The 12603-nt window shown below is 45.5% G+C and overlaps 1 protein-coding gene and 1 pseudogene across 1 annotated transcript in view; both read right to left on the minus strand.

Annotated features, from left to right (window-relative positions):
• DNAJB4 (DnaJ heat shock protein family (Hsp40) member B4) overlaps positions 1-12603 on the minus strand; it is a 213290-nt gene that overhangs the window by 119951 nt on the left and 80736 nt on the right. Inside the window, exon 2 of the mRNA XM_085601976.1 lies at positions 8560-9134. Coding sequence (XP_085458102.1) covers positions 8560-9134 — 575 coding nt within the window. The remainder of the gene's footprint in view (positions 1-8559; positions 9135-12603) is intronic.
• Positions 10209-11007, minus strand: LOC146834570 (large ribosomal subunit protein eL8 pseudogene; annotated as a pseudogene).

The following is a 12603-nucleotide window of genomic DNA, read 5'->3' on the forward strand; positions in this document are numbered from 1 at the left end:
GTACTGCACACAATCTACATATTTAAGTACAGCACATTAGTGTCAAAGCATGACTCATTTAATCAACGCATAAGCAAAGACTGGCTTCTAATGCTACTAAAACTTGACAACATGACAGGTTTTAAAAGAGTTATCTGCCAGAAAATACACGATGTTACCAAATGCTTCTCTCACAGTGGTTCCCAAATGCACACAGACTCACAGTGTGATTCTAGACAACAACCACTATACCTAGGAGTTTACCAAAAATCATTCACTACTGTGGAAGTGATAAGGGAACTTCACACAATCTACATATTTCAGGACTGCACTATTGTGTCAAAGCCTGACTCATTTAATCAAAGCATAAGCAAAAACTATCTTCTAATGCTTCTAAAACTTCACAACAAGACAGGTTTTAAAACAGTTATCTGTCAGCAAATACACGATATTACCACATACTTCTCTCACAGTGGTTCCCAAATGCACACAGACTCACAGTGTGATTCTAGACAAGCAACACTATCCCTAGTAGCTTATTAAAACTCATTCACTACTGTGCAAGGGTTAAGCAGACTACATACAATCTACATATTAAAGTACAGCACATTAGTGTCAAAGCATGACTTATTTTATCAATGCATAAGCAAAGACTGGCTTCTAATGCTACTAAAACTTGACAACATGACAGGTTTTAAAACAGTTATCTGTCAGCAAATACACAATGTTACCAAATGCTTCTCTCACAGTGGTTCCCAAATGCACACATACTCACTGTGTGATTCTAGACAAACAACACTATCCCTTGCACTGTACCAAAACACATTTCTTCATCTAGAAGGAGTACTACATTTTAGTATAGAAACATAACTCATTTCACAAATTCATAAACAATGACTGGTTTCTAATTCTACCCAAATATAAAAACAGCACAGTTATCTGTCTGCAAACACATGCAAAACACAAATGCTTATCACAGAATGGTTTCTACATGCACACACACTGTCAATAAGATTGTAGAGAAAAAAAGTACTCCCTACACTTTAGCTGGAGAAATACATTAGTCTGATTAAAATCAAAATAGTCTACATACATCCCCTCACAATTAAATAACTCACCTTTTTGTAGATTAAGAAGTATATCAGTCACACACCAGATTTTCTTTTACAGAATCTCTGCATTGTGCACCTCTCAGCAAAAACAAAGAATGGAAATGTTTCCCTTTCATTTTCCACACATATAGATGTAAACATCAAATCACAATCCTTCACACATAAATTCAAAAGCAAACACACATTTCTATTTGTTAAACTTTTCAACCCTTTCCAAATGAAATACATTTCAACCCTTCCCCCAATCTGCCTTCTGCCTGTTACCATAGAAACAGGTCATGGAACACTGCACTGAGCACACAGGTCACAAGTTCAGCACACAATGTTGCTAAACAAGACAGCAAGTGTGCTTGACTTTTCAACATATCAGCTTATCTTATATAATGTTCCTTACAAACTGTTTTTTTTAACCAATAAGAATCATGCCTTTAACAAACAGAAATATACACCCTACCTTTCAGGGTAGAAAGTTGTAATACAACCAATGATTTCTTGTCTTTTTTCATTTTTTTTTCCCTTGGATCCGCACACCCAACGTGAGAGAATCCGTGCACCCAACGCGATAGGATGCGCGCACCCTGCATGCATTTCACCGTTTAAAAAAAAAGAAAAAAGGGGGCCCCAGGGGGTCCTTCTGGGACCCCCTAAGCACCTCTAGAGGGTCAGAGTATTTCCACTCTGCCCCCTTTATATGTTTTACACACTTATTCCCCTTGCTTCTTCAGCCTCGCTTCTACCGAGGCAGAAAATGGCCGCCAACAGTTCCTGGTTTCGAATGTAGACAGACACTCGATAGCCAATTAGGATTCAGCACGCGATCGGGAGGGAGCGCGCTCGGTTCGGGGAGGGTGCGCTTACAGTGCGGGTAGGGTCCGTGGATCCTCCCCGGCCATAGATATATATGTACTTTTAACTCTAATTTTATCAGGAACTACTGAACGGATTCACACCATTTATGCAAAAGGCACGAGTCTGAACTGAGGACTACCTCTTTGCCAAATTTGGTGTCATTCCGTTCAGCGGTTCGGGCTGTAGCTGCGACAACAGATCCTATAGGAAATTGCATGGGGGAAACGCGTTTTGGGACCCCCTTTTTTCTCGGCCCCCGCTTGACAAATCACCACGAAACTTTCAGGGTAGGAGCGGAGCGGAGCTGGCCAAAAGTTTGGAAAATTTTGCGAGGATTCATCAACTGGCACCAGACTTATTGGGAATAGAATGTTGCGGATTTCCTATTGAAAATAGGTCCTAACTATAACTATCTACTGGCGATTGTTATAGTTAGGAACTTGTTTCTATTCAAAAAGCGTTTTTATTTTCCCAATAACTTTGGCGCCGGTTTACAAATCTTCGTGAAATTTTCAAAACTTATGGCCCGCTCCGGTCAGCTCCTATCCTGAAAGTTTCGGGGTGATTCGTCAAGCGGAAGCCGATAAAAAAGGGCGTCCCAAGCACGTTTTATCCATGTTATTTCCCATAGGAAACTTTAGACACGACTACAGCCCGAACTGCTGAACGGAATTACACCAAATTTGGCAAAAAGGTAGCCCTTGGTTCAGAAAGAGACCTTTTTTTAAAATGATGTGAGTCCGTTCAGTAGTTGCTGAGAAATTAAAAAAATAAGAGTCAAAAAATCTATTTCCCATAGGAAACTTTATGCAAGGCTACAGCCGAAACTACTGAGCGGATTTACCCCAAATTTGGCAAAACGGTACTGCTTGGCTCAGAAAGTGACCTTTTTAAAAATGGTGTAAATCCATTCAGTAGTTGCTGAGAAAATAAAAGTTTCGATATTTAGAGGCGCGGTGGATCCGCGCACCCTCCCGATCACGAGCTGCATTCTAATTGGCTGTCAACACTTCAAACCGGGAAGTGTTGGCAGCCATCTTGTGCCTCGGTAGAACTGAGGTACAAGAAATCAGTAAAACAAACTCAAAAAAGAAGAAAAGGGGGCAGGGTAGAAACACCCTGATCCCCTAGGCCTGCTTAGGGGGTCCCACAAGGACCCCCAGGGCCAAAAAAAGCATTTTTTTTTTTTAAATCGTGAGATGCACGGAGGATCCCCGGATCCGGCCACGAAAATAAAAAAAAAACAAAGCGTGGGCTCCGGCGCTTGAGCCAAGTCCCGGGGGCATGTTAAAAATGTGTGGGAGGCCCAATTCCCCCCATACTGCCCCGGGGACTGCCACCCCCGGGGCTTTGCACAAATAAGCAAAGCAGTATTGCTTTTCCACACGGGGAACTGCATGTCAGCAGCTCCCCATGTGGAAAAGCAATGCCAGCTCCCGCAGGACGCGGGGAGCCGGTGGGACCGTGGGGGCATTGGGGCTCCCTATGGCCAGTCCCGGGGGATGGGGATCCTGGAACTAGAAGTGGCCCCGGAGGGGGGCCATGTGGTCCCCCTCTCCAATTTTTTTTTTTTAAACGAGGCAGAACCCTGGGGGATGGGGTCCCCGGGGCTAAAAGAAGCCTCAGGAGGGGGCCACGCAGCCACCCTCCTTTGTAAATAATATTACAAAAAAATAATAAAGTGGCCATGCCCCGGGGATGGGGCCCCCGGTGCCGAAAATGGCCTCGGGAGGGGGGCCCACACGGCCCCCTTCCCGATTTAAAAAAACAAAAACAAAAAATTAGGGGTCAGGCCCTGGGGGATGGGGTACCCAGGGCCCAAAATACCAGGAAAGTAAGGGGGGCCGCGCAGGCCCCCTTCTATAAAAGACATTTTTTTTAAAAAGCCGACATCGCACCGGAGGCCCCACCCCCTCCCACCAACACTATGCAAACGCGCCCTGTGGCAAGTTTTAAGCTGAGGAATTAATTCCCCTACAATATTATGGTCCCTGGGGGCTAAGTAGCCCACCAGGTACCTCCAATTAGTGCCACAGGGCTGCGTTGCAGAGAGGTGGTCTGAGGCCACACCCCTTTTTACACCTCTCTGCAACGCCGCTCTGTGGCGCTTACTGGAGGTACCTGGTGGGCTAGTTAGACCCCAGGGACCCTCAGGATTCAAGGGGACTTAATCCCCCAACTTAAAACGCGCCACGGGGCATGTTTGCACAGTGGTGAAGGGAGGGGGCTGGGCCTGAGGTGACATGTGCACAAACGCACCCTGTGGCGCGTTTTAAGTTGGGAAATTAATTCCTCTTCAATCCTGAGGGTCCCTGGGGGCCAACTAGCCCACCAGGTACCTCCAGTAAGCGCCACAGAGCTGCGTTGCAGAGAGGTGTAAAAAGGGGCCTGGCCTCTGAACACCTCTCTGAAACGCAGCTCCCTGGCGCATAATGGAGGTACCTGGTGGGCTAGTTGGTCCCCAGGGACCCTTAGTATTCAAGAGGAATTAATCCCCCAACTTAAAACGCAACACGGGAGCTGCGTTGCAGAGAGGTGGCCCAGGCCACACCCCTTGTTACACTTCTCTGCAATGGAGCTCTGTGACGCTTACTGGAGGTACCTGGTGGGCTAGTTGGACCCCAGGGACCCTGAAGAATCAAGGGGACTTAATCCCCCAACTTAAAACGTGCCACGGGGCGCGTTTGCACAGTGGTGAAGGGAGGGGTCGGGGCCTGAGGTGACATGTGTGCAAACGCACCCTGTGGCGTGTTTTAAGTTGGGGAATTAATTCCCCTTCAATCCTGAGGGCCCATGGGGGCCAATTAGCTCACCAGGTACCTCCAGTAAGTGCCAGAGGCCTGCGTTGCAGAGAGGTAGTCCAGACCATGCCTCTTTTTACACCTCTCTGCAAGGCAGCGCAGTGGCACTTACTGGAGGTATCTGGGGGGCTGTTGGCTCCCAGGGACCCTCAGGATTGAAAGGAATTAATTCCCAACTTAAAACGTGCCACAGGGCGTGTTTGCACACATGTCACCTCAGGCCCCCCCCCTCCTTTCACCACTGTGCAAACGCGCCCCGTGGCGCGTTTTAAGAAGTAGTTTTAATCCCCCTGCCCTATTATGTACTAGGGCCTTACAGAGGAGGTCATGCTAATCACAGGGGTACCCCAACGCATACTGTTCCCTGGTGTATGGAGGTGTTTTCACTGTATTCTAAGTGTCTTTTAGCATACCACTGGCTCTAGGCCTGGTTAGTCAGAGTCAGCTACCACCAGTACCCGTCTGAAAAAGTTGTGGGCACAGGATGATTTTGCAACCAGGCCTCTTTATGCTCCTCTATTGGTTCATTCTGCACATGTCTTGCTTCTTCCTGCACTTTTCTTCGTCTTTGTGGACTTCTGTTGCTTCTTTCAGCATTTCTTTTGCTTCTTTCTGTGCGTTTTTTCGTATTTCTTCACATGTCCTACCTCATTAGGCATAGTTAGAAACTAGCATTTGGAAAACCTTTGAAATTCACTGAAAAAACCATAGGTTTCAGGCACGTTATAGTTAGAAATTAGCATTTAAAAAACCTTAGAAATTCACTGAAAAACACATAGGTTTTAGGGAAAGTTATAGTTAGTTGGACATTGCACTCGCACAAAACCATAGAAATTCCCCCGTTATAGTTAGTTCAGCTAACTATAACTTGCGCGCCCGCAATGCACTGCTGATGACGTCACATATTACATCACTCATGACATGGTCAGTGACATCACTGATGACATCACTGATGACATCTCAAATGACTTCACCAGGTTGGGGTGTACAGGATTCGCTCATAGAAATGATGAGACATAGCTTGCCCATTCCAGTGTTTATATGTGGCTTCTAGAGAGAGTAGAGGACTTTACCCTCTAGAAGGTAGCATTTCTCCATTTTGTGGCTGCCTCACAGACCACTACCTTATGTTAGACTGGTTTGTCTGAGAACCAAGGGTTATTTGAACTTTTAGATATTAATGGTTTGTTTCACTCTAGTGCTAGGAGCATTTGATCCAGGGTGATGTGTGTGAATCAATGGAATTAATGGAAAAGGAAAGCTAAGAAATCGCATTTGAGGAAATCAAAAATTAAAAACCAAGTTTAAGGAATGACAATCTAAGAAAATCGTCAATTAAAGAAAATATTTTGAAAAGAAAGATAATTTTAGGGAAAAATCAAAATTACATTAAACTTGGGTGGAGTTTAAGACTACTGTGGAGTTTTGAGCTCAGGGATGAGCAATGTTTAGGGTGATGAGGGGTTTTTAGGTGTCAGGAATAATTGGAGTGCAGACATTGAAAGGAGTATTTAGGGTTCAGAGATGGGTGGACCGTAGGGGTGGTGAGGCCTTCTAGGGTTCATGAATGAGTAGTGTTTAGGTGTGTGAGGTGTTTTTAGGTTTCAGTGATGGGTGGAGCATAAGAGGGTTTTAGAGTCCATGGATGGGCAGAGTATAAGGCTGGTGAGATTTTTTGGGTTCAATTATGGGTAGCAGCTCGGGTGGTGAAGAGTTTTCAGGGTAAGGGGGTTGGACTTTAGGGTCGTGAGATGCTTTAAGGATTCAGGGATGGATGAAGTTTAGATGTAGAAAGGGTTTTTAAGTGTTCAGGGATGAGTAGTTTTGGGTGATGAGGAGTTCTTAAGGGGCACTAATTGCTGGTCTTTAAGGACGATGAGGGTTTTTTAGGGTTCAGGGATGGGTAGAGTTTGTCTGTTCTGAGGTGTTTTAAGGTGTATGAGATGGTTGGGATTTAGGCATAAAAAGGGGTTTTAGGGTTCAGGGATGGGTGGAGTTTGGGATTGTGAGTGATTTTCTAGGTCAAGGATGGTGGATTTTTGGGATAGAAATGGCTTCAGAGATGAGTGTAGTTTAAGTGTGGTGAGGGATTTTAGGGGGCAGGGATTGATGGTGATTAGGGGTTGGGAGTAGTCAGCAATGCAGGGTGTTTACGAGTGGTGATGTGTCAGTAAATTAAAAGCATCCAAAGTAATTGTTTGACAGTGTAAAAGATATAAATATGAAATAATGTCCCCTGAAGTAAATCATTGAAATAAATATTCTGATAAAACTGTTTCTGAGAGTAAGACCTGCAACCACTGCATTTGCACTTAAAAAAGAAACATTCAGACCACTTTTGACCAAAAAGACATTCTATGAATTGGTTTCTATGAAAAGGTAAATGCCATTAATTCTTAAAAATGCTCATTAAACAGTTTAGACTAAATGGTTTCTGTGTAATAGTATTCCACTAAATCATTTTCTATGAAATCACATACAACCGATCCAAGGCCCTGGTTATATTTATATGCAGAGACTCCAATATGGCCTTTTCAGTGGTTATGACAATTACAAGTGTTTCTGCTCTGAAAATAATATATAACACACATACACATGCCCATATACACACAAATACACACTCACAAAAAGTATAGAATACTTCCAAAGAAAATGGTAAATCTAGTAATTAGTAATAAGCCAACGGTTTTCTCTACACAGTGAAAGTTATTTTCTATACAGTCAAACCACTCCCTCTTCAAGTTCATGCAGTTCGGAATGATATCTTCCTCTTTCCCAACTTGAAAACACAGTTTCGCCAAAATGTTGTTTGTATCCACTTTCTCTTGTTTCAATGGTGGCAAACAATCTACAAATATGTTGTGAATCTTACAAAGGCTTGATGTTTCTGAATTTTACAAAAGGTCTACCTGGTGATATCTGTCACACCCTTATCTTTTTCTTTTCTCCCACCCATATCTGAACCATGTAAAAACAGGAAGGCACGTCAGTTTGGAAGACATTTGGCAAGATTTCTGCCTGCAAATCCTGATTCTGTTCATCAGTATTTCTCATTCAAATGGGGAGAGGGACTCTTTTATATCAATATGTTAATGGTCTCTTTGAAGCTTACCTCATCTCTTATGATCCGGCTTATTTATGCTACATAAAACAAGAATATAAATACAAATGCATTTGAAAAATAAGCTTGTGTTTCGTTTAGCACACTTCTAAAGCAAGCTGTCATCGTTTGAAATGAAATGTCCAGAGAGTGGTCTAACATTTGAGCACACAGAGGAAAGCCTGGCAAAATGTGTCTACCACAAACAAACATCCAGATTTCAAACAATGCTTACATTCGTTTTGAAGCATACACCAGACTTCAGGCCATTTGAATAACTAATGCTTGAATTAAGAAATAAATCTCGTGCTTTAAAATCCCAGAGACTTGCCCTTCACAGCTGACACTGCCCATCAGCTGGATGTAGCGCAGTTTTGGGTCAAAAGAAAAAACGAGTGAATGAGACAGGCAAGAGACCATTGGGGGTGGGGTGAGGATATAGACAGTGATAGCAACTCTTGGTCCCACCGCTGTGTGTAAAGATGTCTTACGGTTGATAAAGGAAAAAGCGAGATATAAGAATAACATGTTAAATTTAGGAACAAAGACATTATAATTAATTAAAATACTGTACAATCTGTTCCTGAGTCACTTGTGTTTCATGTTTAGGACAAGCAACCACAAAGATTAACGCCCTCAGCCAAGGAAAATAATGCTTAATTCATTTTACTAAAGCACTTTTCCACTTATATTATCAATTTAAATATTATCAACTTACCTCCCTGAGACTTATTTGCATGTGGTAGATAATGTTTGAGCCATCTCTCTTAAAGTGTGCGTGTGGCTTATCTTTAATGACAAAAACAATATCTGCTGGGATGGTGTTGGGTAACTCATCGCCTTCATTGGGGAACGTTATCTTGGTACCTTCCTTCCATCCTTTCCTTATTTCAATTGTGAGAATTTTGTCCTCAGTTCGGATCGTTCGTCCATCTGGGTTTATCCTTTTCCTGGAAATCTTCATGCGTTTAGTACCGCCATTGTATATCTCCTCCAATGATACTCTTAGTTCATGAACAATGGGAGGGTCTTGCTTGCGTCGGAGTTGGCCGCCCACTTGATTTCTTTCTCTAGGAAATCCATTCATGCTGAAACTACTGAAGGCCCCAAAGGGATCTCCATCCAATTCCATATCCTCATCATCCCTGCGACTTGGCATCCTGCGCCCAAAGAACATCTCAAAGGGATTTGCTCCTCCAAAAAAAGCTGCAAATGTGGCGTGTGGATCGCCATGAAAAGTGTACTGGAAGCTACCACCTTGTCCGTCAGATCCTCCAGCTCCTCCTTTCAGTCCTAAAAGATAAAAAAAGCACAAACATTTAAAAATCAATAAAATCAGGGAAAATGTTCTTGACATTTTTGTGTCATTCAAAAAATCAAGAACTGAAATTTCAACCACTGGATTTCTTCCACAGGAAAGGGCTGGATTGTTGGCACATGGCCTGCATTTTACCATGAACTACTTGTACTTAGTGAATATTATGAATACGTTAATTCTTACTGTTAGAAATAAGGGTCTCTAGTTGGCAGCGGTAGTTACCTTTTTCCAGGTAGGGACCCTTCTTCATAGTGAGGGTAAGAGAGTTACACTCTTAAAATAACCCCTGCTCACCCCATTGGTAGCTTGGTACGAGCAGTCAGGCTTATCTCAGAGGCAGCGTGTAAAGCATTTGCACATAACCAACAGTAATACAGTAAAAAAAAACTACAAAAGCACACCACATCAGTTTAGAAACATACCCAATATTTTTATATATCCAAAACAAGACCAAGACCAAAACGATAAATATCCAACATACAGTTACTTAAAAATATGCACTTTGCAATAATACTTCAGGTTTGTAAAAATAACTTGAAAACACAGTTCTTCTAAGGCGGTAGCTCTGTTTGGGGATACGGGGGTGCTGAAAACAAAAGAATCCAACAGTTCCGTCTGACCGCGTCGGTCAGGGGCGTCGACAGACTCGTAAACAGTTGCAATGGACCGCACTAAACAGTACCTTTTGGTTGGTGTGGGCCGGTCGTGGCAATCATCGCGGGTTGCAATGCCACACGTAGCGGTGAGGTGTGCAGTGCCCTCAAGCCGCAGTGCAGGCAGCTGCTCGGTAACGGTCATCAAGAGGCATCGGTGCGACCAGGGCTTCGGTGCGGAGTGAAGGCGGTGCTCGTTGCGGTGCTGACAGATCATGGTGAAGGTGACGGAGCTGGTTGGGGGGAGCTGGCGTCCGTCAGTCTGGACTGCAGTGTGGAACAGGGTGGTGCAACTATGAGACTTATGAGCCATGCTCCCAATCCATGATGCGGTCACGGAAGTTGGGGTCAGGGTGTAATGACGTCGTTAGTGAGACCAGAACAGATGCTGTTGACTTAACCCATCTTGGTGGCCAGCTCCAGTGCCTTGGCTTTCTCAAGTTTTGCAATGTGAGCCACCAATTTGGGTACCAGGATAACCACCATCCCAGTGACGACGACTATCATTGTATCTGTCATTGAAGTTGGTCCTGACGGCCTCTACCAGCTTGGCTAGCGCAACCTTATCTTCCGGATTAACTTGTGTGAGGGCAACTGAAGTGCAGGTCTTCCTGTGGACTAGTCGCCCCAGCTTGGCCTTGGCCTTGACGATGCAGTATGGAACACCCATTTTACGAAAGACAGCAGGCAAGAAAACTACTAGTTCAATAGGGTCCACATTATGGGCAATTACCACCAATTGAGCCTTCTTATTTTCAAGCAGAGTGGTTACTATGTTCACGCTTGAACAAAGCACTGGTGGCCTCTTGGTTGGAGCACCCCTTTGCCTGCAGCCTTCTGTTCAGCTCGAGCCAAGAGCCTCTGCTTCTTCTCCTGTTTTGTCTCTGGTCGGTATTTGTGGGCCAGCTTAAAGAGCTGAGCAGCCGCCTGTCGGTCCAGGGCCTGCGGAACTGGTTGATCGTAGGTGGTACTTTAAGCCTCTTGTAGAGGATGGACCTCGGGCGCTGCAACCGGATGTGGCGGGCCATTTCAGGAAGCGAGTCAGATCACGCTTGGGCTGAATATCCTGGCCAATCCCATAGTTTTTGGGCCTCTTCTCAAAGAGGGGGTTGACAACTTTCTTGGCCTCGAGTTTCTTTACTACTGAAGGAGCTGGGGCCATCATCTTTCCTTTAGCCTTCTTCCCCTTCAACATAGCTAACGGTGATAGAGAAAAAAGTGAGACCAGGATGGCAAAGTGAAGCGAGGCAGTGCGGAATGAGGTGCCCACTGGTCACGGTGTGTCATGTTCTCTTGCTCTTTGTATGGCTGGCGCGCGGTGTATCGCGTGCGCGCTAACACTCTTACCGCTGACACCACGTCAGGCAGGTTGGCCGTCTAGTCCTTCCTAGATGGAATCAGCTGATGACACCAGCTGACCGGCACTTCCGGGGAGGATCGCATATCAGAAGCAAAGTCGCCTGCAACCGGGGCTTCGTATTCCTTTACTGAGCTTCGCAGGAGCGTAGGAGTGCTACTGAATGCTCTACCTTCAACCGGATATCCCATCTGGACCGTGCAAGGGCGCCCACAGAATCCTTGTCTCCACGACTCGTGCAAGGGCATGGAGTCACGTTCTTTGATTTTCCTCACCCGCACAGGAGCGCGTTTACTTTGCCTACCGTGACTCGTGCAAGGGCACGCAGTCGAGTTCCTTTGTTTTTTGCCGGCCAGTGCAGGAGCGCGTTTACTTTGCCTACCGCGACTCGTGCAAGGGCACGTAGTCGCGTTCCTTTGTATATCCCGGCCAGCGCAGGAGCGTGTTTACATTTGGTCCCCGCGACTTGTGCAGAGGCACGAGGTCGCGTTCCCTGGATTGCCTCACCAGCGCAGGAGCGCATACTTCTTTTTTATACCGCGACTCGCGCTGGGACAAGGAGTCGCTTTTTCCCTGTACCTTAGGACAGCGCTGAGGCACTTGCTTCTTCCCCATCCAACAGCACCAGTACGGAGGCACTGCATTGCTGTTTTGGGATATTAGTGTTTGAAGGGCGTTCCTTTGTGGATTCAGCATATAATCGGCTGGTCTACTCCGACCTGTAGACGCTGCATCTCAGGTGACTACTTCATTCTTGTGTTCTGTGTTGGTTGTGCTTGTTATCTGTGACTGGCGTGAGTGTTACCCCCCTTTGCTCTATCCCATAGGCGGTGCATACCACGAGACCTTAAGAACACCTGAGGGCGATCTATCACAGCCTCCTTCTACACTGCCTTCGCCTTTATCTTGGCTGCCTCCCCCAGTCCCCTCTTCGGCCTGGTTAGTCTTTAGTTCTTTCTGGGAGAAGGAGGGAGCCGGAGGTGGTTGTCCACGTCATCCCAGTGGGATCACTCCACAAGCAGAAGGTAAGTCTTGTGGGGCCTCGACACGGTGCAAGCAACGGCTCGGTGGCTGCAGCATCGGTCGTTGTCATCAGTGAGACCAGTGTTGGGGTGCGAGATGCAGACAGTGCCCCCTACGGTGCCGTCAGGACACAGAGCATGAGTCAGTTGCTTTTCCCTTCTCTGTGGCAACTGAAACAACAGTTCCAGAAGTGGTACCCAGAGGTTGGTGAAGTCTTTGCAGTCACTGAGACTTCAGAACAGGAAGAAAGCTCTACTTCAAGCCCTTGGAGATACGTAGCACAAGTAAAGAAAGTTCAGTCCAGTTCTTACACTGCACAAAGGCAGAAGCAGCAACTCCAGGCCAACACAACAAAGCAACAACACAGCAAATGGGCAGGAATTCTCCTGGCAGCTCTTCCAGTTCTTCTTC

Source organism: Triturus cristatus, chromosome 4_2 (genome assembly GCF_964204655.1).
Source record: "Triturus cristatus chromosome 4_2, aTriCri1.1, whole genome shotgun sequence".
NCBI classification, from domain to species: Eukaryota; Metazoa; Chordata; class Amphibia; order Caudata; family Salamandridae; genus Triturus; species Triturus cristatus.